Raw genomic sequence first — 25,409 nt, 5'->3', positions numbered from 1 at the left:
CGCCTGATTCTAAACCCCTATTCCTTCTGCTTCATGATCACCTCCCAGAAACAGAAACCACGATGTTATTCCTGCTACTCTGACCTTTTGTCCCTAATTGAGATTGGCTTGCTCATCTACTCCAAAAATCTTCTAGCACCAAAAAGTTGGAATGCAAGATTTGAGTGGTATCCCATGTAGATGAAATCTGGTGACCCCAGGGCAAAGGCAAGGATAAAAGGAAAGGAAAAGTCCAATAACTTTTAGTTAATGTCCAACTGGCAGCTCCCTCACCTAGCTTCTACCTCAGAGACCAGACCGCCACCAGGCTCAAGGCAGAGGGGACCCCACCCTGCTGATGGTGGGCTTTTGGGGCACAGCCAATGGACGTTAACCAAAGAAACAAACACACACGTTATTCTTTCACTCACAAAACTTTAGAGTTTACAAGTACCTTTCATATATTTTGAGTCTTACATCCACTCTGTGAAATAAATATCATTATGCCCAAAGTATTTGCATATCTCAGATTTCAAATTCAGCTCTCCTTTATTAAAGACCTAGAATATGCCAGAGATCTTTCTGGGCAGTTTCCAGTACAAGACCTCGTTTAAATCTCACAAAGTGCCTATGAAGTAGAGATTACTATTCCCATCTTGAAGAAAAGGAAATTAAGGATTTGGATGACAGTGTGACACATTCACCACTGCCCATACAATCAGTCTGTTTGAGCCCAGATCACCCCTCATCAAACCTGTGCTCAGTCCACAGCACGAGGACATGGCCTGCAGGCTCTGACCCGGCAGCCCGGCCTCTGCTGAGCACTGCTGTGCTGATATTTGAGTCTGTCTGTCTCACTGTCGTAAGTGGAAGTAGATGACTTGTCTCTGTAGTTGAAAGGATTTCTGATCAAAAGGGAGCTGTGTCTGAGGAACTGTATCCAAGGAGCCTCACAACACTTCGGCCAGATTAAATGACCCTGAACATTGAGCCCCAACCTAACACCATCATGGGGTGAGACCTTGGGGGGATATTGGGAGGTGCTGGGTGAAATTACATAATAAACGTAAATAATTTGTTGCCAGTGGGCAGAACTGTGGCATGGCTGTTTTTAAACCTGATCCCAGAATGTTGATATTCTTCCCCTAGGAGTGGAAGGAATCTCTGTCCCCTCCCCCCAAATCTGGACTCTGGGACTGCTTGACCAATGGAATTTGATAGAAAGGGCTCTGTGTTAGTTTCAGGGCCAGGATTTAATGAATGGACAGTTTTCTTCTCCTTTCTCTTGGGTCACTTGCGCTCCCAACCTAGCTGCCACACTGTAAGGAAACCCAAGCCACACTGTGGGGAGACCCACATGGAGGGGAGCTGACAGGCTGCGTTGCTAGGCATGGAAGTGAGCTGTCTGGAAAGAGTGCCCCAGGTGAGCCAGCCCAGGCAGGTGGCATAGAGTGGGGGTGAGATGTCTCAGCTGAGCCCTGACCAAACTGCAGATTCATAAACAAAATAAATGATTGTTATAGCTTTTACACCGCTGTGTTTTGGGGTGCTTGGATACACAGCAATGGATAATTGGAAGAGAGATTAACCTGATTGTCCATGGTGCCTCTAGTATATGCCAAGGCCATTTCATTGACAATTACTTTGAATTCTTACAGCAGTCCACTTAAACAGATGAAGAAACCAACACTCAGAAGGGATACATGACTCACTTGAGACCCATGTCTACTAAGTGCATCAGCATGGGTTTGAATTCAATCTGGATAAATTCTCCAGTCCCCTAAACCGTGGGGCAGTGAGGTAGAGACAACCACTGTCCAGCGCCTGACCACCTGTTAATCTTTTTCTATGAAGATCTTGCAAGAATTGTAAGTATAAAACAAGTGTACCAACCCATTCTGTTTTTAAGTTGCATGATGCTTATTTTGGAATAATAAATGCATCCAGGTTTGAATTCTGGGCACAATTCCAAGTAGCGCCCCCTGGGGTAGGGGATCAGCTCAGTAACTTTCTGACTGGCCTTATCACTTGACTTCCCTGACCCTCCGTTTCCTCGTCCATAAGATAAGGACAAAAATGCCATCAGCCTCATAGGGTTGTTGTAAGGATCAAATGAGAAAATATTGGTAAACGACTTAACACAATACCTGGCCCCAAATAAGTACTCAGTACATTCCATGTTCCTAACATTGAGGACTCAGAGAGAAGAGTTTTCTTCACTCGTTCCTCCTGACCCTAAAGAGAGAGCTCCCTGGGGTCGCGATGAGACAGATGCATCCCACCCCTAAGCCTCATTTATTTTAGCCTCCTCAAAGATTTAGCCCTCGTGCCTCCACTCCTGCAGCCCCTCCAGACAAGAATAAAGCTCAAGCCACAGCCAGTAAGCTTTGCTCACAAATTCCTCCTTCACGACTGACTGAGCCCCGATACTGGAAAGAAACATTCTGTTGAATCATGTAAATCCCCACTCATCTCCAAATTGGGTGCTGGAGTGCCCCGGGGAAGTGATTTTACAACCTCACTGACTTCAGCCAAGGTAGACTCCAATTGCTCTTGCGAGATAATTCAGCCCTCGCCTGGCAGCAAGACCACGCAGGGGCTCCCTCCCTTCTCCCCTGGACTGAAGGGTAATGGTCTCTTCCTTAGGGAGGCAGAGGAGAGAGATCTTAAGTCTCCCACCCCCTGAAGCCCTCGCTAGACAGCACAGGTGGAATTCAGAGACTCATTACTCACTCACAATCTCACTCGAAAAAAGGATCTGGGGTACGGGCAGGGGCGGGGAGGGCCATCTTGAGAGATGGCATCTGCAATATGAGGTTAAGGTTGCCTGTGCTTTCCCTCACAACCTCCTGGATTTCAGAGGCCGGGTAATGCTGTGATGGAGCTATCCTGACGTCTCCACGCAGGAAAATGCTTTCTAGCTTCCTGTGCCTCTGGGGAGAACTGTTACCTTTTCTTGTATCACTGCCTTTTTTAAAAAATTTTATTTTCAAATCTAGGACTTGCAATAGATCATTTAACCCACAGCAGACTGCGCTGCACATAGTACATACCCATGTCTATCCCAAGATGGCGTAGCTGTGTGATCATAGACGGCAGAATTCCCCAGGCTGGTTTGCAAGACACTGTCCTCCCAGTGGCCCAAGTCCCACCGCAAATAGAAAACAGGTCAGCAGCTCCACCAGTAATCACAGTCATCGTCATAAAAATTACTATCTGTTTTTGAGAGCTTAGTCTCCGAGGACTTAATAACACACTATATCATGTATTTGTTGCTTTGCTCCAAAAGGTAGATCTTACTGTCTGTATTTCATATATGCAGAAAGAGGTTCAATAGCCAAGTAATTTGTCTAAGGCCACACAGCTAATATACGGCAGAGTTCGAATGTTTTTATTGAAGAATAATTGACAAACGATATTGTATTAGTTTTAGGTGTACAACATAGTGATTCGATATTGATATACATTATGTGATGATTACCACAATAAGTCTAGTTACCATCTGTCACCACGCACGGTTGTTGTAATATTATTGACTATATCTTTGATGCTGTACACTATATCCCCATGACTTACTTATTTCATAACTGGAAGTTTGTACCTCTTAATTTCATTCACCTGTTTCACCCCTCCTCCCATCCTCCTCTCCTCTGGCAACCACCAGTCTGTTCTCTGTATCTATGAGTATGTTTCTGGGGTCTTTGTTTGTTTTGTTTTGTTTTGTTTTTTAGATATCACATATAAGTGAAATCATATGATTTTTGTCTCTCTCTGTCTGATTTATTTCACTTAGCAGAATACCCTCTGGGTCTATCTATATTGTTAGAAAAGGTGAGATTTCGTTCTTTTTTATGGCTGAGTAATGTTCCGTCGTGTGTATATACCACATCTTCTTTATCCATTCATCTTTCAGCGAATACTTGCCTAGCTTCCATATCTCGGCTATTGTAGATAATGCTACAGTGAACAGACGGGTGCATACGGCTTTTTGAGTTCATGTTTTCGTGTTCTTTGGGAAAAAAACCTAGAAGTAGAATTGCTGGCTCATATGGTAATTCTACTTTTTTTTATTTTTTGAAGAACTGCCATATTGGTTTCTGCAGTGGCTGCACAGTGTACGAGGGCTTCTCTTTCTCCACATCCTCTCCAACACTCGTTACTTCTTGTGTTTTTGAACAAGCATGAGGTGATATCTCATTGCGGTTTTGATTTGCATTTCCCTGTGATGTGGAGCGTGTTTTCATGTATCTGCTGGCCATCTGGATGTCTCCTCTGGCAATGACATAGTCAGAATTCCAGTTCCACCATCATTGACCATTGCTAAACTGTCTGCGGAAAGTTCTCTGAGGGCTGTCCACACTCTAGAAGAACATGCTATCCTAACCGGCTGAGCCTTCCCCAGCATGCTCCGCTGAAAGATCTCCATCCATGGCTCACTTTCCCCGTGGCCTGAGTCAGTTCAGAGCAGGCTCTGTCCTCACCAGCAGATGGTATCCACCATTTGTCTTGCAGCCTCCAGCTCACTTTCTGGTGTGCTTGGGGACCAATGACCTCACCAAACTCAAATGCCTACTATTTTGGCCCAACCCACAGTCCCTCTGCTTTCTGGGTCCTGCTCTCAAGGCTATGGTAGATCAGAAGAATTCCTGACAGAGAGGATTGACCCATGATAGAGACTCCCAGGAGCCTCAATGGACCAGAATTTATGACATTCACAAATCATTCACAATGTCTTTATGAAGAGCATACAAGATTTCCAGTGTCTTCCTTGTCCACTGTCCTCTTCTAAAGACAATTGCCCTGCCCACACACACCATGGCCCCTGGGCTGCCATGTTCAGCATGTGACTCCTTGGTAGCTCCCAGCTATGCTCGGTGTGGACACCTGTCCCAGGGCCAGCTCTAATGTGGCCAAACATAAAAATCTCTGTGCAGAGAGGGGTGAGCTGGCCGGTCAGACTTCTATGCAGGGAACCTGAATTGAAAGACGTAAGGAAAATCCAGTTATTCATAGCAGAAACCAAGGCTGGTCGAGAAGCCTGGAGAAAGGCTTTCAGGTAGAATAGAAACCCTGGGTAAATTAATATGATGTGCAGATAAAAATTATGACTGTGAAAACCCAAGCAAGCAGAGGCTCTGAGGAAGACCAAGGACACGTGAGGAAACCAGTTGCTGGTGGGAAAGAGAAGCAGAGAGAAGGCAGTAATTGCGTAGGGCTGAGCGGTGCTGACGGCGACACTGGGAGGGAGATCCAGCGAGCCTTTCTGCCCTGGATCTAGGTGCCTCGCCCAGGCGGCCTGGCCACACTCTGGTCCTGGGCTTGGACTCCCAGGATAGCTCCTTCTCACTCATTGCCAAGGGCATCCTTACAGTGACACCTGGCCCTCCTCCTTCCTTCCAGTGCTGTCTACAGAAGTCTTTTCATTACAACGAAGAGAGTTACTAAGACTCCCATCTCCACACACTTGTGGGGGAATGGGCTTCACTGTATTTTCTAGACTCTGGCCTTCATGGATGCTACAGTGTATCCACAGGCATTTGGGGAGAAGGGGGCTACAGGTGTGGCCTGCCAGTAATCAAGTGGAGAGGTGATGATGTCGTGCAGTTTTCTTCGTTTTATCTTGGGTGCCCATGTATGCGTTTGTTCCCCTTTTTTAAATTCTACTTTTACTTTTGGTGCTTTCACATTTGGTATATCCTGATAAGCTCCTTTCTAAAACAAGATAAGTCAGGGTCCTGGTGGAAAACAGAATTCCCCTCGGGTGGTTCAAAAGGAGAGAGCTGAACTCTGGTCCTCTCATGGAGGTATGGATGAGGTGGAAGAAACTGCCAAGGGATGGTGAGGTGCCCAGAGATCAGCAAGAGCAGGACGCCATTATCGTCCAGATGGCTGGAGGAACAGGAGAGGAAAGACAAAGACCAGAGCCCAGTGGGGACTGGGCCACGAGGGTGGTGGGAGCCAAGCGATGGAAAGGTGCGGGTACTGTCAGAGACACCACTCCCCAGCAGGGAGAGGGTCGGGGAGAAATGGCCTGACTTCATTTTCATCTCGTCTTGGGACTTCCGCTGGTGCTTTGCAAGCTGAGCCGGGTGGCCAGGAAGTCCAGGCGGTGCAGCCCGCATGGGTGGACAGTGGTTAGCGTAGCTGCCTTCCAGGTGGCGGGGTCTGTGTGGGACAGCTTCCCCGGGAGCGGAGAAAGACTGAGAGAGGCCGGGCAGGGTGTGTGGGAGCGGGGGATGAGCACGAGGTCCCAGGCTCGAGCCTGGCCCCAGGCAGGGCTCAGATCAGCAGTGGCAGTGCACAGAGGAGAGTGTCCAAGACCGATTTCATAGACGGAGAGCTGATGCTGAGCTCCCCATGCGGCTCAGTGGCCGTCCTTGTGGCACAGGGGGCTTTCCTTCTAGGACCGTCGGTTTTGTCTCCGTTGCGGAGTGCTGACTCGACCCCCGGCGTTCTGGCACTCCGAGATGCCTGCAGTTCACCCTCTGTCCAAGCCCTGGCACTTCAGCGTCCCCAGATACTCGCTGAGCCTCTCAACTTGATCAGCTCCTGTCGTTCCGCTTCCCACACCATCAGGGGAAGGGGGTCGAAGTGGTCACTGCAGCTGTTGGAGAGCTGAGGGTTTGTGAGCTCTCCTTCCCGCTCTCCGCTGCTTTGTTCCCCGTCCTTGAGAAAACACTCCTCCGCTCAGTGAAGTGCCCGGTTCTCTGGAGAACACCCCCCCCACACACAGCCCACCTGTTCCTGCGTTAAGGGGTTCAGTGAGACCACTCCCCCACGCAGGTGGCCCCGCCGTCCCCCGCTCCTCCTTCCTGCCGTGGCTGCGGCAGAGTAAATCCTCAGGAATCCAGGCCCATGGATTCAGAATTTCTGAAAATGTAGACCCAGACTCAGTTCGAATTTATTTGTTGCCGTCTTTAGGAAACGGAGAACGGATCAAAGAATAAAGCTAATATTTATTGACCGGCCACGATAGGCTAGGCGCTCATGGATACCGCTCCGTTTCATCTTTATGTTCGCTCTGTGAGATGAGTATTGTAGAAACTGAGTAGCAGAGAGGTTAATTTGCCCAAACCCTCCCATTTAATGCTTCACAGAGGCAAGAGTCGGGCTCCGACTCTCTGGAGCCAAGCCCCGCTCTCGGCCCGTTATACCATACTGCTGCGTGGCAGGCAAAGGTGCTGCTCGCTGGACTGGTCGGGGAGCGCCCAAGGGCTCTTTCTCACACAGGAACCTGGTTTAGGAAAGCCAAGATCTTCTGAGCTCCATTACATTGTACATCTACGGAGCTGAAAATAATAGAACTGTACTTCCTAAAATAATTTTATAATGTTCATTATTCAGTTGTTTGGACAAGATTATTCTGACTTGCCTCCCTTGTGCTGGGGAAAGAATAAGGATTCACATTTACTGTGGTGGCAAACACGCGCGCACACGCACGCACACGAGCACACACCCTTCCCCAGCCATCTCCCCCAAGCCCATCAAATTCCACTGCCTCCAGGCAAATATCTCATGCCAACCAGGGCCAGAATTCACATCCTCTGATTTGAGTTTTAAAGACAGAGATTTACACAGGATTACAATTTTTTTTTTTTTTTTTTTTTTTTGGTTGTGGTTGCTTCCAATTTCCATTGTCTGAATCATAGCCATGGAATAAATTGAATCTTTTTCTAACATAGAATATATTACTCTTGAAATAGTAGGAAATGTTGATAATTGCCTTTTATTGGACTCACAAATAATTTATAAGTTGGTCCAGTTTGAAAAAAATATATATATCATGGTCTTTTATTTCTCTGGCTTCTTCCTTGAGGCTAGAAGCAACCTCTAAAAATAGCTGCTTGTGCGGGGATGGACCTGGCGCTCCCCCTGGTGGCCATTGTTCAGGATTGCGGGCTCAGCTAGCGGACCTGAAACTGCAGACCCTGCATTTGAATAATTCTTTCTCCCCTAAGTACACAGAGAAATTTGATTTATTCTTCACAGTCATGTCTGCATTACAGAGCACTTCTCCTTATAAAGTCCATCTGCTTTGAGGATAAGTAAATTATCAATCCCTCATATACATTATCGTGCAGTGAACATTTCTGTGAGTTAGTAACAGCTTCTGCAGTTCTACCAAGTGTCAGGGAGGCTGGGGGTTTCTTCTTTCCTTAAGAAGATACTGAGACAAAAATACAAGTTGATCTTTACGTAAGCAAGGTATCTACTTACTAAGGGTATTAAAGAAACATGAATGTGTTTAGAGTGGGGGTAGAGGGGGGCAAGGGGGAGCAGAAGAAAGAGAAGCCCGTGGAAACACCACGCTTAGCTTAGAATCCTGGCTCCACTTACAAGCTGTGGTAGGCAGCATCCCAAGATGGCCCTCCACAAGGGTACAGACACTCTCCGTCTTCCCCTGGCCACAAAGAAAGGCTATTTCCCAGCCCCGCTTGCAGCTAGGAGCCATGTGACTGCCTTCTGTGGGAAGCGATGGGCCGTGCCCCTAAAGCATCCCTAGGCACTTTTCACACACTCCCTGTCTCTGTATCCACACCATTGGAAACAAACTAATCCAAGATGTCAGAGTCACACCACAGAAGCCAGCCAAATCCATGACTCATCACTTAAAGGACACTTGCCTGGGAGAGTCACCTGCTTCTCTTCAAACTGTGATATGAGCAAGAAATAAACTTGTATCTGCTAAGCCACTGAGATGTGAGGGCCATTTGTTACAGCAACCAGTGTCAATTACCCTGACTATTAAAGCAAGTCTTAGCCTCAGTTTTCCTCAACTGAAAATAGGGACATGTAGAAGATTCGGGGAAACAACGTATGTGAAAACATTTGGCAGACTTGGGGTCAGTAAATGCTGGTTAAAAGCAATTGTGTCTCACATAAGCAACATTTTCATTCTGAAACAATATTTTTTGTTGGTATCCCACAGGTTCCTGGTGCAAGAGAAAGAAGACCCAACTCCAACTGGCAAGCCAAATGATCTCGAGATTTCACTGGCTCCCAGAGCTGGAAACTTCAAGTGCAGATTAAGCCATAGGGCTAGTTGAGTCCAGCCAGCAGCGGGAGGACCTGGGTCCTTTCTATGGCTCTACTCTTTCTTCTGCCTGGTAAGCTTCAATCTAAACCTGACTCTTGTAATGGTCAGTAGCCCCTACTACACATTCCTAGTTTACTTTGGGAGCAAGAAGAAATCTCATCCCACTACCCTAAGGAAGAATCTTCTCATTCCTCTGATTGCACTGGCTAGGATCACATGCTTTTAACCCTGGAATCAATCATTTTGTTGAGGTGGAAAATGTGCTGATGACCTGCTTATCAGTACCCATACCGAGAGCCAGGGCTGGGATCGGCTTTCCTTGAATCACATAATCTGGTGGGGAAAAGATTGAGAGCACACGTTTTTTAAAAGCATATTTTTAAGCAGCAGAAAGAAGGAGCAGAGGGGAATGAATGCTAGGTAGGCTACCAAACCTGTGTGCTACAATGGTTATGTTTATTTCTCTTGAAGCAAAAAACAAGTTGTATTGGTGGATGGTAAATGTTATTTTGTGATCACTTTGAGTGATCCAACCTTTCAGAAATCTGTAAGTTAACTGGACATTATGGTTTTCTTTTTTTTTTTAATTATATTATGTTAGTCACCATACAGTACATCCCTGGTTTTTGATGTAAAGTTCGATGATTCATTAGTTGCGTATAACACCCAGTGCACCATGCAATACGTGCCCTCCTTACTACCCATCACCAGCCTATCCCATTCCCCCACCCCCCTCCCCTCTGAAGCCCTCAGTTTCTTTCTCACAGTCCATAGTCTCTCATGCTTCATTCCCCCTTCTGATTACCCCCCCTTTCTTTATCCCTTTCTTCTACCGATCTTCCTAGTTCTTATGTTCCATAGATGAGAGAAACCATATGATAATTGTCTTTCTATGCTTGACTTATTTCACTTAGCATTACCTCCTCCAGTCCTGTCCATGTTGCAGCAAATGCTGAGAACTCGTTCTTTTTGATAGCTGAGTAATATTCCGTTGTATATATGGACCACAACTTCTTAATCCAGTCATCTGTTGAAGGGCATCTCGGTTCCTTCCACGATTTAGCTATTGTGGACAATGCTGCTATGAACATTGGGGTGCATATGGCCCTTCTCTTCACTGCGTCTGTATCTTTGGGGTAAATACCCAGTGGTGCAATGGCTGGGTCATAGGGTAGCTCAATTTTTAACTTTTTAAGGGACCTCCACACTATTTTCCAGAGTGGCTCTACCAACTTGCATTCCCACCAACAATGTAGAAGGGATCCCCTTTCTCCACATCCTCTCCAGCAATTGTTGTTTCTTGCCTTGTCAATTTTTGCCATCCTAACTGGCGTAAGGTGGTATCTTAGCGTGGTTTTGATTTGAAAATCCCTGATGGCTAATGATTTTGAACATTTTTTCATGTGTCTGTTAGCCATTTGTATGTCTTCATTGGAAAAGTGTCTGTTCATATCTTCTGCCCATTTTATGATTTGTTTATTTGTTTCTTGTGTATTGATTTTGAGAAGTTCTTTGTAGATCTTGGATACCAGATGATCCTCTCAATTGATGCAGAAAAAGCATTTGACAAAATACAGCATTTTTTCCTGATTAAAACCCTTCAGGGTGTAGGGATAGAGGGTACATTCCTCAATCTCATAAAAACCATCTATGAAAAGCCTACAGCAAATATCATTCTCAATGGGGAAAAGCTGGAAGCCTTTCCCTTAAGATCAGGAACACGACAAGGATGCCCACTCTCACCATTATTATTCAACATAGTACTAGAAGTCCTGGAAACAGCAATCAGACAACAAAAAGGGATAAAAGGTATCCAAATCGGCAAAGAAGGAGTCAAACTGTCTCTCTTCACAGATGACATGATACTCTATATGGAAAACCCAAAAGACTCCACTCCCAAACTACTAGAAGTTATAGAGCAATTCAGTAATGTGGCGGGATACAAAATCAATGCTCAGAAATCAGTTGCATTTCTATACACAAACAATGAGACTGAAGAAAGAGAAAATAGGGAATCCATCCCGTTTACAATAGCACCAAAAATCATACGTTTTCTCAGAATTAACCAGAGACGTAAGGGATCTATATTCTAGAAACTACAAATCACTCTTGAAAGACATTGGAGAAGACACAAAAATATGGAAAAATATTCCATGCTCATGGATCGGAAGAATTAACATAGTTAAAATGTCCATGCTACCCAGAGCAATCTACACTTTCAATGCTATCCCGATCAAAATACCAATGACATTTTTCAAAGAACTGGAACAAACAGCCCTTAAATCTGTATGGAACCAGAAAAGGCCCTGAATCGCCAAGGAACTGTTGAAAAGGAAAAACAAAGCTGGGGGCATCACAATGCCGGATTTCAAGCAGTACTACAAAGCTGTGTTCACAAAGACAGCATGGTACTGGCACAAAAACAGACACATAGACCAATGGAACAGAATAGAGAACCCAGAAATGGACCCTCGGCTCTTTGGGCAACTAATCTTCGACAAAGCAGGAAAAAACATCCAGTGGAAAAAAGACAGTCTCTTCAATAAATGGTGCTGGGAAAATTGGACAGCTACATGCAAAAGAATGAAACTTGACCACTGTTTCAGACCATACACAAAGATAAACTCCAAATGGATGAAAGACCTCGATGTGAGACAGGAATCCATCAAAATCCTAGAGGAGAACATAGGCAGCAACCTCTTTGACATCGGCCACAGCAACTTTTTTCATGACACATCTCCAAAGGCAAGAGAAACAAAAGATAAAATGAACTTGTGGGACTTCATCAAGATAAAAAGCTTCTGCACAGCCAAGGAAACAGTCAAAAACACTAAGAGGCAGCCCAACGGAATGGGAGAAGATATTTGCAAATGACATTACAGATTACACCTCAATTTTAACCAAAACAGTACAGCGACTTGATCAACCCATACTACGTATCCGATTCGATTCCCAATCCCTTCTAAGATCTTCAACAAAGTGAACCTATCTTCCAAAGCAAAGATTTGTCTTTTCAAATAACATAGCTTGGGAGCAGAAGACAATTGTCACTGGAGAATTGTGGAAATATTCTGAATAAGCACTAAAGAACGAAGACTGAGGCGAGCATGTGAGATTTACACTGTGGTTCTGCTCATGCCATCACATCCCCTGACCTCCCTGCTTTTGTGTCAGACTCTCATGCCTCACTCAAGACCCCAGCTCATCTGTCATCTCCAAAATTGCTCCTAATCCTTCGTTGCACCCAAAAAAAGAAAAAAAAAGAAAAAAAAAAAAGGACTTTGTTGCTCTTTCTTTTTTGGTCTTGTAGCTTTAAAAAAAAAGTCTATTATAGCTCTTACTTTTTCTCTTGTGCTGTTTTCATTTATCGCGTATGCTTGGCCTAGGACAGATGACCCTCAGATCCATTGTTCACCCCAGCCCGGCTCTTCGATATGTGGTAGAGCGTCTGACCCCTGCAGGCTGCATGGCTCAGGCTCCTGTGTCAGCTGGCTGTGCCTGGATTTGGCCAGTGGGAGGCACTGACAGGAGACTGAAGGACGGAGCAAGGGAGACGTCCCTTCCCTAGAAGCCTCAGAAGCTGTATGTGCTCATGCCCCCTTCTCTCCTCTAGTGGTTCTCATCTCCTCTGGGTGATCCCAACTTCTGGGCTCTAGTGACACCACCTCTGCCTTGTCCTTCCAACCTAGTGGCTTCCAATGGTTGCTAAGCTCTAGGTTTCTTCATAGTCGCCATTTTGGTCCCTTACTCTTCCATCACTGGTGTAACCAAGTCTCTGCACCAAATCCCCTCTGTTTCAAATGTTTAGAGTGATTTCTGTTGTCCTGACTGGACCCAGAGTGACACATCAGCTCTTCTCCCCATGTGGCAGTTGAGAATGGTTGATTTCATGAATGACTCAGTGAGTGGATAGACAACCATGTTTACATGTCATACCTACTTTTTATATGCCCGCTTTCTAAGAGATTTTCATGGCTCTTCCTGTCAATCTCCTTTTCCTCCCATGGCCAAAACGATCTTTTTTTCAAGCTCTATCCACTTTTCCTTGCTGGATTTCCCAACCTCAAAGCCCTTGTCCAAGTTTACCCATACTCGGGTCCTGCATGGCATCTGCATTACTGACAGATGGTGAAGACATTGGGTCCAGAGTGAGATCATCAAGATTAGAACAGTTGCAGAATCCAAAACCCGAGATTGTTGGCTGCGACCCATAGGACAATGGTGAAGGATTCATTATCTTTCCACTCTTCAGGTCTGATACATGACTGAAGCCAGAGCCAGGCCAATTCACAGTTATTCCCGGAGCCCAGTGCAATTTGCAGATAAAAGGAAGATGCACATTTGTGGCCAAAATGGAAGATATGGGTATTGGACGGGCTGCTAAAATGCTCCCCTGTGCATGAGGCCAGCCCGTGGCCGGATGGTCTCCTCAGTGCTGCCCAGAGCATTACTTTATTTCCACAATCTGGAAGCCAAGCAAATACAAAATAGCATTTGGAAGGGATCTGGGAATGGCTAGAGGTTAAAGTTTGTGCTACAGTGAAGAGGATGCTGCAGCCCATCTTTCTGCCCCTCCTGCTCCACACATTTCTCAGCTCACCTTGACCCCTCGTAGGCATGGCCATAAATGAGGTTGAGCAGCTATCGAGAAGACTCTTAGCACTAATGTGGGAAAAGGAAAATAACGCAACTTCTTGAAATCTCACCTGAGAGGTAACACATTTATTGTGCTTTGCACTGAGTTGGGTACAGAGGATGAGAATAAGTAAGAACCAACTCCTGCCCTGCTGTCTACTGGGGAGAGACAAACAGACAGAGGGACAAAGGCAGGTTGATGGGCTGAGCCAAAGCCCAGATGCTCTGCATGGGGCCCACATAAGAATCGTGCTCTGGGTGAGTCAAGCCAGAGGCTATTCCCAGCTCGCACACTTCCCAGCCTGGTGACCTTGGTCTGTGTGACTTTGACGTCTCTGAGTCTCTGCTTTCTTGTCTATAAAGGAGGATTTATGAAGCAGGTGTCTGCCTCATAGATTTAATACTTTGTGAGTGTAAAATGAGTTTATGCACAAAAAGTTCTTCATACCTTGCCTGATGCAGTGTGAACCCAAGGACAATGATGTCCTCACGATAGGCACCCTCATTGATGACAGGAGTGAGTCTCCGCCAATCACTTCATGGGCTCTGGACATGCAAGGAGGAACCAGGGCTGGAAAGGAGGACCGTGGTGACACCAAGTGATGACTCCAGCTGACAGCCTGCTTGGCGGGCAACCAGGGAGCCCCTTTTGAAGATCCTTAGAACTCCTAGGAGGATGAGGAATTAATAGAGGATTCAGAGATATTATCACATGGACATAAACAGGCCCAGTTGTGTGGTCATGGTTGGGTTACGAGATCAATGAGGCAGGAATTATGAGAACAGAGGATTGAGTAAATCACCTGGCCTGCAATCGTCAGGAAAGCCTCAGTGCCAGCGATCACCTGCACTAGTTCTGGAAGGTGAAGGGGAACGCATGGGTGGATGGCAGGCATGCCAGGCCACAGCATTCCAGGTAGAGGAAATGGGAGAGGCAAGTATCCAGAGGCAAGAAAAAGCAGCGTGAGCCCAAGAACGAAGAAATTCAGTATGGCAGCTGTGTAGGGAGTCAAGTGACAGGAGCTAAGGCTGGAGAAGCTCCATGAGGCTAACTAATTCTGAAGAGCCTTGTGTGTCCTGGGACGAGTCTGGGCTCTTCCCTGTGGCATGTGAGAGAGGAGATTTTTTGTGGTAGAGAATGTGGTCAGATTTGTCTTGAGAAAGACCATTCAGGTAACACTAAGAAGGTTGATTTGGTGCGAGGTGGGAGATCAGAGGCAGGGGCTCCACAACCCTAAATCGACAACGCCCTCAGAGAGGCAACAGAGAAGCAAAGTGATTGAACAGAGGTTTCTGAGTAGTCATTTCCTGAGGCGAAACGAGACTAGAATTCCCTTGCTGGCAAGGACGGTACTTCTTCTGTGCCACAGAATATATCAAGCGCCTAACAAGAACGGGCACGGAGTAAGTATTTCCTGAAGATCACTGGATGAAGCACAACCAACTGCACTGGGCAAGTGGAGGATTGATGGGAGTCGGGGATGTCCAAGGTTTCTGTTTGGGAAAATGGATGAGCTTGGTTTAGGAGATCACGTCATTGGCCCAGTTACGACTTTGCTTGGGTTTGAAGTGTCTGTGGAACCCCCGCATGAGCCGTCCAGCAGGTAGTTACATGGACACACACCGTGCGTCCTCACCACATAGCACAACGCCTTGCTCAGGGCGCCTGGGTGGCTCAGTCGTTGAGCGTCTGCCTTCAGCTCAGGGCATGATCCCAGCGTTCTGGGATCAAGCCCCACATCGGCTCCTCCGCTGGGAGCCTGCTTCTTCCTCTCCCACTCCCCCTGCTTGTGTTCCTTCTCTCGCTGGCTGTCTCTCTGTCAAATAAATAAATAAAATCTTAAAAAAAAAAGGAACAAACAAAAAACAACGCCTAGCTCAACACACTGAGTAGGTACTCGATAAATATTCGTTGGCTAAATGAATGAGTGAATGGGTCTGGAGTTCAGGAAGGACCTAGACTCCTTGAACACCTTCTACACAGCGGGGCCCCTTGTTCTTTTACTCCCTGTCACGTTCCTTCGTAGTACTCACAGGTATGACTCACAGATATAATGACTCACCTGTTCGGTGCCTGACTCCCTAACTAGAGTACAGTTAGCGATGCCTTGGCCTAACCTAGCCCACGGTAGAGATTAAGTGAATATTTGTTGAGTTAATAATGGGCTAGGGATGTGGATGTGGCCATGGACAGGAGGTAGGTAGAAGCCGAGAGAAACTAGGGGTCACGACAAGCTGGTGACTAGATCGGGCATGGAGCGTCCACGTTCCAAGTGACTTGTTCGTAACACTCGTCTTCAAATTTCACTTCCCTCGTCCTCCTTCTCTACGCGCCGCATCCCCAGAGTCCAGCCTTGATGCAGTTCTCTCGAGTCCTTCTCTGAGCTGCTGTTCTCTCATCTGTGAAATGGGCATTTATTGTGTACCCTGCCCGCTTTACTAGGTGGCCGGGAGCATTAATGAGCTCTTTCCGTTCAACAAATGTTTACGTAGGTGGTTCAATGCCGCAGTGATAAGTACCTTTGGGTGAAGACACTGACCTCCACACTCAGTTCCACGTGGCTTGGAGCGGCATCCCCTGCTCCGGGAGGCAGTGGGAAAGAAGATCTCTTTGTCACACCACCTGCCTTCACAGGAAGCCCTCCATTCCAATACAAAAGACTCTCATCTTGAAGCCTGAACAAGGGCCAAATGGCCCGTCCAGCGCTGCAGTCAGAGCTGACCGAGCTCTGTCACACTGGGGCCGTGCCGTGGGGCCTGGCCGCGTCCTGCCTCCCTGTGAGCTACTGCCCAGCTCGTGGCAGTGTGCACCCTTAACTGCTGGCTGCTGGCTGCCCTGTCGTGCAGCTAGGGAGCGCGGAAGATAGACACTGAAAGCCGAAAAGGACGCACACCGCCAATGGCTGCTTTCAGGATGATGATGGGTCCAGGACAGCAACTCCTGCAAACAGAGACCACGTTTTTTAAAACATTTATCTCCCTGCAGGGCCCACTTGGACTTTTACTGTCGAAGGCAGGTCTTTGCACAAGCTGTTCTCTCCCTCTGGACTACCCCATCCCTGAGGACTTCAAGACTGTATCAAGCCTTGTTCCCAAGCACGGTGAAGCCTCTCTTCACCATCTAGGCAGACAGACTCCTCCTCCTCTTTGGACAGGAAGGAGGGGACAGAGCCAGGCTTTACCGAGTGCTGCTTAGGTGTCGATGACTCTGTGTGGTTCTTCATATACCTGCTACCATTTCATACACGGACCATCAGCAAGGTGGACTTTGTTAGCCCCATTTTACAGATCGGAAAGCTGAGGGTTAAGACACAAGTCACTTGGTCAAAGACACAGCTAGTGAACGATGGAGCCAGGATTGGTCAAAAATCATATATACACAGTGTTTACACGGCTCTGTCTCCATATTTCTAATCGGGTGCTAATTGTGTGGTTTAGTGAATATCTCCAGGGCAAAGCTCCTCTTCTGAGACTGTTGCCGAAGGAGAAGAGAAGTCGGCAGCTGAGCAGCCCTTGGGGGAACATCTGTTCCTTCTTCCACAGCCCATGGACCGGAACCTGGTCACGTAGCCAAATCTAATCCCAAGGGAGGTTGGAAAATACGGTCTTCCCATATACCCAAGAACTGGGACTGGTGAACACAAAGCAGTTTCCTCGCCCATCTCACCTCTCTCAGTAAAATTGCCTCCAGCAGCCCAGCAGGTGGGAGAGGGACTGTACCTCAGCCTTCTGAGGCTCCCGTCAGCTCCCTGCGTCTCCTCAGCGCGGTGGAGCTGCTCGGGAACCGGTGCTGCGGCCAGGCTGACCTCAGAGGACCCTGCTCTCCCTGCGCCGTTACTTAACAGTCCATCCTAAATATGGACCAAGCTACTTCCTTTTTCACTCTGCCAGAGCTGAGATTAAATGTCTGACTATACTAGATTTTACCAAAGATCGGGAGAATGATACATGAGGAATAAACAGAGGAGAGAGTAAGCTGTAGTTGCTAATTTGCTTATTTTTTAAAGATTTTATTTATTTGGGAAAGAGGAGAGCACAAGCAGGGGGGAGGAGTAGAGGGAAAAGGAGAAGCAGACTCCCTGCTGAGCAGGTAGCCAGACCTAGGGCTGGATCCTAGGACCCCGGGATCATGACCTGAGCCAAAGGTAGATGCTTAACCGACTGAGCCACCCAGGCACCCCCACTAATTTGCCGAATTTTTTAAAATAGAGTTTATGTATCTTCAGCTGGGGTCTTCCCTAAGACCACCTGCCTGCACACTCCTGTCCTGCAGCCACAGGTCAGAGGCCTCTGGCCCCTACTACCCAGGAACGCCTGCACACGTGTCTCAAGTCCACAAAGCATAGACATGATGTTTACAAGGGAGCAGTTAGAGAGAGAAGGGAATGTGTACATGGGTGCAGGAGAAAAGCTATATCTCCCTTACTCCTTGCAAGGAAAGCAGTTCTAACTCCTCTACTTAAATAGAGCTTTCAGGCAAGTATGAAATCAGCACCCCAAATTATGATTCACAAGTCACATGCCAATTGGCCTGGAGATTTCTTGGGGAGACCTACCTCTCCTCTCTCCTAGTCCTCTGAGCCTCCAAGCCCTGCAGTCATGTAGTATTTCTGTGCCTTCGAGTCCGGACCCAGGAAAACAAGACCCAAAAGAGAGAGAGAGTTGCCTGCTTGAATTTCCCATCTGAGGATCCTCTTTTCTGACTGATGAGACATGAAAGTGGTTGATATTGGGGATGATTCCGTACTTCCAGGCAAGCCCTGTCTCCTTCCCACAGGGGAATGGTCTTCCTTCCATCTCAACAAAATAAGCATATCAGAAAGCATCTTAATAATTCATCAGAGCGGTGCATACATAATGTAATGGCGTTAGTGGGAGAAGCCGGTTTCCTTACAGGAATCTGAAGCGCTGCTACAGCCCCAGCCCCAAACACAGGACCTGACGCAGAGCAGGTGCTCCCATCCTTGGTTAAAGGGCTAGTAAAAGGAAAGCAGCTTGCCTTGGTCATGTGTGCTTAGCATCCTTTAAGAAAGCTCTTGCTAAATCACAGTATACTGTTAAGACGATTACTTAGATGCACACGGAACTGAGATGTGAGCTTCCTTCAAGGTGAAAGAGAAACCAGCTGGATTACCGTTTTCACAAGCTGGTAAAAAAAAGGAAATAGACCTTTTCTTGAGCCTGCATACCTCCCAAGATAATTTTAGGCATTTTATCCTTAAATAATTTGCCTTCCAATAATTGCATGCCTTGCAGTAATCATCCTTTATTTCTGTGCTGGTTTTCCACCCCTTCCTAGCCTTCCTATCCACCCTGGCCTATGCGTGGCTATCTTCTTCACTTTCAGCCATCCTATTGTACTTGGCTCTGTGTTGCCCACTCCCTCAAGTCCTTCCAGGGGCAGCACGGAATGGAGGAAGGAGCGATAGGTGAGCACAGATCCAAGCAGACCATTAGACCTGTACTCCTCATGGCCGGGGCATCTGCCTTGGCCGTCCTGAGCTCCCTCGTTCCGCTCATCAGCCAGGGCTGACATCGGTGATCTCACCACATGGTCATGAGGAGTGTAGGAAAATACGTGCAGACTGTGTACCTTGTCACACAACAGACTCTCCATAAATTTAAGTTTCTTTTCTCCTTCTCCTTTTGAAAATAGTCGGGAGATAAATTGTACATAAATAAATTACACGTTACAGTGGAAATCCTCGGAAATGATTAATGTAACCAATAATAATTTTAATATTAATAATAGGTTACTTCGGCAGCACCATCCTAATTCTGACCATCAATCTACGTGCGCCGGCTCTGTCACCATAACAACATATAGTGTTCGAAGTTTACCGAGAAAGAGTTGAGTGCACATAATTCCCCATTTCCAGATATCTTTTAAATCCTCCTTTTTTACATCAGAGAATTCTGCTACAAACCATTGCTCGTGGGGCAAAGCATAAGCCATGTGTTTGCCAAGAAATGAAAGACAGACATGAACGGGAATACTGCAAAGCTACAAGCAGTACCCGAGACTGATCGTAAGGTTGGGTAGCATGAAGAATGTGCTGGAAATACTAATTTCTATTGCTCAGCGGACTAAAAAAAAAATGGACTTCATTGTAGAGTATGGTAGATCATCCCCCTAATCCCAGGAGGAGCAAACTGAAACCAGGCCCTTGAAAGAAATGTCTAGAAATATCTGCTAAGTATCAGCCCAAGGATCTGTGAGGCTTTCTGCTGACTTCTTTCAAACTTGAGTTTGGAAAAAATGGCTGCGAAGAAACCTTCAAGCTTTCAGATTTCTGTGTTTATTATTCTGTATTTCTCTAAAATGTAAATGGAAGCAAGCAGGGGTGGGGGTGGGCTCTGGAGTCAGACCATCTGGGCTGGAATGTTTGTCCTTCCACTTGCTAACTGCATTTCCCCAAATCGGTGATGAACTCTATGTGCCTCAGTTGCCTCAGCTGGACAGTGGGCGTCATGATAAGGACTACGCGAGGTAGCGTTTGTAAGGGCTGGGGAACTGTCCCCGGCGGGCAGTAGACAGGTCAGTCGGTTATTTCCTGTCCATGAAGTGGGGGGCACAGGGAGAGTCCTCCTGGTCTGAAGCTAGAGGCAGACCACCGAAACCCTTTGTACCTTCACTAGGATCTTTCTCTTCTTTATTCAACTGAATTCTTTATTCCTAAGGTGTAATGAGACCTCTCTAAACTCAGATCAAACCCGTTTTCACAGCCAGAACCCTCCCCACCACGTCTGTACTTTGTATGCCTTTCCTGCCCCCACCCTCCCACGTGCATGTGTGAGTTCCTGCATCAAGCTGGATGCCACCATGGGATGGGAGCCCGTGAGCAAAACGGGATCATTTGAGGTCAATGAAACAACGCGACAGCCTCTGTACACCCATGCCTAGCACGTGCCTGATGACAGCGACACAGCCCCCATGAATTGAAGAGAGAGGGAGGTAAAGAGGAGCTGGTATTGTGCTTATTTCATGCTCAGCACAGTAGAGATATTCAAATGGCACGTGAACCCTTAGGCCAACACTGCCAGCCCTCTGACCTAGTTTCGCAGAGAAGGAGCATACATCTCAGACACCACTGTTGACATCCCCAAGGCCAACAGCTGGGGGCAAACCGTCTAGCGCCTGGAGGATCATAAGGTAATAACAGCAGATCTCATGGGGTTCCATGAGTCACAGTTCTTAGGCCTACTTGCAAAACCCTCCTAGCAACTACCAATAATTGGGGCTTCCTGCATCCTGTCACCTACCATTGTAGCTTGTCCTGAACCACACCCGAGCAGCACAGAGCTTGTAGTCCTTCCAGGTGCAAGGACGTGAGAACCCTCCCAACCCACTCTAGCCCCTCACCCTACCCCACCCCACCCTGTCCTCCCATCCCCCTCAACCTCCACCTCCCTCCGTAGGCCAGTCTGAAGCCACCAGGGGGAGCCCTTGAGTTAAGAGCCAAGGCAATTTGACAGCCCCATGTCCACTGTCCGAGGCGCCTCATTCTCTCGGGTGCTTCCCCCATCCTATCATTTACAAACGTACACAGCATTGCCTTGAACTGCAGTGAGAACGGAGAGGGAAAGTTATAGTCTTTGGCCTGTGCCTGTTACGCTTGGAGGAGTGGGCCTCCAATCTGACGGGGAGCAGAGCAGCAGTGTGCATCACACGGAGTCATGAAATCAATGCAGCGAGGTGTGCTGACCATTGATTTTTTAATTTAATGGCACATCATGGCTCAGACAAGAATGGAAGGTAACAGCGCAATCACACCCATAGTAAGTGATTCTCGTTTTGAGAAATTTTTATTTTAGGATGTGGGTAGGCATGTGTGTCTGTGCAGGGTCATGATGTAGAAGATACATCTTCTCACAAGTCATTAATTATTCAAACAAACCTGAAAAGCTTACTTAAAATCCAGATTCCCGGGACCTAGACTAGAACTGATTCTTATCTGCCTTGGGAACTTGGAACCTGTATTTTTCATAGATCCCCGGCCGGTGGTGGTGATCAGCCAGCTATGAGAAGCACCTGTTAGAGGTCACGGGCACACAGGTGGGTTTTCCTCACCTGCCTTCTATCTCCTCTTCCCAGTCAGCGTCTCGCTCGAGCTGAGCCCTGACAAGACAGGAGAAGTCACAGAGACCTGGCTTGGAGCAGCACAGGCTGCCTGCCCTGCTGGCCTCCAACCCCAGGGCAGCCCTGAGCTCTTCAGAACTGGGAAACGAGGGTCGGGTTTCCAGCACCAACTGTCCAAAACACAAAAGCAAAAATACCCTTCCCCCACACAGTCCCCCCACCACACACACCGGAAAAACAAACCCACCTTACAGTCAGCCATACCTAGGTTCAGGCCCTGACCTTGTGCCCATGGCAGGTTATAGGGTTTCTCTGAGCCCCACTATCCTCACCACTTAAGTGAGAATAATAGCACTTCCCAAGGGTATGGCAGGATTTAATATAATAACGTGTCCACAGGCTTAGATAGCGTCAGCCCCCAAACAGGTGCTCTGTCACAGCAGCTCCCTTTCTGGCCCCCACCGCACTGCCCTGCAAGCTTCGCTACGCTCTGTTCCCTTTGGGAGCCTTAGGTGAAGTTAAGTAGCCATCTTAGGGGCGGGGTTGGGCCAAGGCTATTATGCACGGAGATTACATTGTCCAGCCCGAGCATTTTGTTCTAACAGGAGTCCTGCCACCCCCGTTCCTCAGCAGCTCCCCCGTGCCTCGGGCACAAAGTAAACTCCTCCGGAGAGTGACTGTTGGACCAGCCAGAGGGAGAGCTGCTTGCTGCAAAGGGCGGGGTTGGTGGGTCCTAGGAGAGAGAGGACCCCTTCCCTGCTGCAGGTGCCGGGTGTCCTGCAAAGCGTGGCAGATGGAGGCTGGTCTGCGCTCAGGCAGCGCTGGGAAAGCTCCAGCCCCGGGAGAGGGAGGAGCTGCTCCCCAGGTGGGGCACGTGGGGCAGGTGGGGCACCTGGGCTCAGGTGTTTCCCTGGCTCTGGGAAGTGATTGCTCCCAGGCGGGTGCAGGCAGATTAAAGCGGACTCTTGGCCCCAGGATACAGCTCTGGGAAGCTGCGTTTGTTTCCCAGACTCTGCCTCGGAGGAAGGCCATGGAAGGGGTAAGGCGGGTCAGTTTGGTCGCGGGATTTCTCTGTGTCCTTTCCAGTGCCTGCCAGCAGCTGTGGCAAAGGGCTGTCTCTGCCTCCTGGAGGGGAATAGACATGGGGGCTGCTTGTGCGGTGCAAGGCAATTCACCCTGGCCTTGCTCCGGGGTGAGAGGACTGAGGGGGTATGAATGGTGTGCCCCTGCCCCCTCGGGGGGTGAGGGAGTAACAGGCTCTGGGGAATGGTGGCATGAGGGGTCCTAGCTCTCACCGCCCCAACCCCGCTGGGTTTCTAACCTATTCCCCCAGCCCGGGGCTACGTGCCTGTTGGCTTGTCTCTGTTTGTTTGCCCTTGTGGACTGTGTTGGTCCCCCTGGTGACTAGCAGGCTTCCTGGTCAGAGGGCAGGGCTGCCTGGCGCTCTTCTGCGGCTTGTGGCTTTACTGTGGGCTCGGGTCCTTATTAGCTGTGTGGTCTGGGGCAAGGGAGTTCATCCTCCAGCGCCCCCTGGGTTCCTCGCTCATAAAATGGGATGACTATTAGAGTAACTAGTTGGTGAGACTACTGGAGGTGCTTATAAAAACAGGCCCCGTGGGCAAGGGCCCAGCACAGAGCCAGGTGGACCTGTCTTCCTGCGTGGCAGGCGGCCCGCTTTGGCGTGGGTGCAGAATTTCTCCTCGGAATGCCCTCCTCTCTTTCCTTCTCCAATTCTCTCCTCCCCGCTTTTCCCCTCTTCAAAGTCCGGTTCTTTCCAAGGGGGACAGGGAAGTGTTTTGCTTCCATATGTTCTTTATTAGACCTTTGGAGTCAAGTTGTTTTCTCCTGTGAATCATGTGGCTTCCCTCCCAGAGGTTTGGTTTGAAATTGGGAGAGAGGACCCATTTCATCTGTCACCCATCAGAAAAAAGCTCTCTTTTGTCCCGCTGGGGGCAGGAGACCCGTCTCTCTGGCTGAGCAGTCTGACCAGCTGAGTTTGGAAAAGCGTGAGCAAGGGCACGCTGGTATTTCACCTCCCTTCTGAGTTCTCTCTCCCCCTACCTTGTGGTTCAGCAACGTCTGAGTAGCTCCTCCTTGATGGAGAATGTCAGGCTTAATACATTGTGGTTGTAAGGAAAAGAAAGTGACTTCCATTTGGCCCTCTCTGATCTACCACGGTGTGCCCTGGCATCCATTGTTTGGGTTTATCTACATGACATCACGGTGAGGTCGATGCCATCGTTTCGGTGGTGGTGGTTTGGTTTTTTTAAGAGGGGAGGCAACTGATGGTCAGCACGGCACTTCCTCCATATCATACAGCTGGTCAGTAGCGTGGGAGCATGAGCGGGGATTGGTCATTAACAAACATTAAGTGCCAACTGTAAGCCAGGTGTCGCTAGCAAGGATTGCAACAGGAAAACAAGCAGAATGTTAGGCAATGTAGCCAAAAGAAAAAGAAAAAATACGAAAGGGCATGTTAGCTAATGTGGTTATGCAACTTTTTCTGCACGTGCAAAGGGAAAAAAAATCGGAGCAATATGGGTCATTTCTCATCTTGCAAGATTTTGTTTTATTCTTAAAAAGTCGACAAAACATTCATCAGGGCAGCCTGTATGTACTGTGCTGTCAGGGCCCGATTTGGGTGTTGCAGATGCAGCAGCGAGCCCGCCAAGAATGCTCGCTTTTTAGAACCTATTCCAGCAGAGGAAACAAATATATACATAATCTACACTATTATGTGATAATATACACTATAACATACATTTTGTAATATATACTTTGTACGACATATACACTATTTAAAATATATTACACATATATTAGGTCAAATGGCAGTAATTGCAATGTAGAAACTCAAAGCAGGGAAGGGTTTAAGGATGTTGAGACAGCGGGTAAGGCTATTTCATTTTATTTTTAAAGATTTGTTTTAAAGACTGCACAAGTGGGAGGAGGAGGAGAGGGAGAGAATCTCCAGCAGACCCCCCCTCCACTGAGCTCCGATCCCAATGTAGTGCTCCCTCTCACCACCCCAACATCATGACCTGAGGTGAGATCAAGAAGCAAATGCTTAACCAGCTGAGCCACCCAGGAGCCCCCGAGTAAGGCTATTTTAAATGGGATAGTTTTCAGAAAGGCATCCACAGGTGACATTTGAGCAGAAACTTGAACTGGGGGAGTTGGCCATGTGGATATCTTAGGGGAAAACATTCTACAGAGAGAGAACAGTAAATGCAAAGGCCCTGAGGCAGAAGCTTGTCGGTGTGCTCGCGAGTAGCAAAATGTCCTGAATGGCTAGTGTGGAGGAAGCAGAGTGTGGTCAGATCATGTAGGGCCCTGGAACTTCAGATTTTCCCCGGAGAGAGAGGGAGCTCCGTCTGAGTGTTGTGAGTGGCATAATGGAATGATCCAGCTTAGATGTGAAGAGGATCACCTGGCTGTTGTTTTGAAAATAGGGAGAACAAGAGCTGACTCTGGCTGACCTGTGAGGAGGTGATTGGTGGTGACGCAAGCCAGGGGCTTAACAGTAAAGTGGCTAGAAGGGCTCAGATCGGGGACACAGCATCAAAGTAGAGTCAAAAGGATTTACTGATGGAGTGGATAAAAAATGGGGGGGGGGCGGGGAAATGAATCATCCATGACTCCAAGGTGCAAAGCCTGAGCACCTGGAAGAATTTGAAT

The 25,409-nt window shown here is 47.8% G+C and overlaps 1 protein-coding gene across 1 annotated transcript in view; it reads left to right on the top strand.

The window, feature by feature from the left end:
- The first annotated feature begins 22,509 nt into the window (after positions 1-22,509).
- FYB2 (FYN binding protein 2) overlaps positions 22,510-25,409 on the top strand; it is a 137,610-nt gene continuing 134,710 nt past the window's right edge. The window contains exon 1 of the mRNA XM_045802237.2: positions 22,510-22,770. Coding sequence (XP_045658193.2) covers positions 22,525-22,770 — 246 coding nt within the window. The 5' untranslated portion in view covers positions 22,510-22,524. The remainder of the gene's footprint in view (positions 22,771-25,409) is intronic.

This window comes from Ursus americanus, chromosome 12, assembly GCF_024610735.1.
Source record: "Ursus americanus isolate L20-20 chromosome 12, mUrsAme1.1.p, whole genome shotgun sequence".
Taxonomy (NCBI): Eukaryota; Metazoa; Chordata; class Mammalia; order Carnivora; family Ursidae; genus Ursus; species Ursus americanus.
This window is presented reverse-complemented; position numbering and strand designations above follow the sequence as displayed.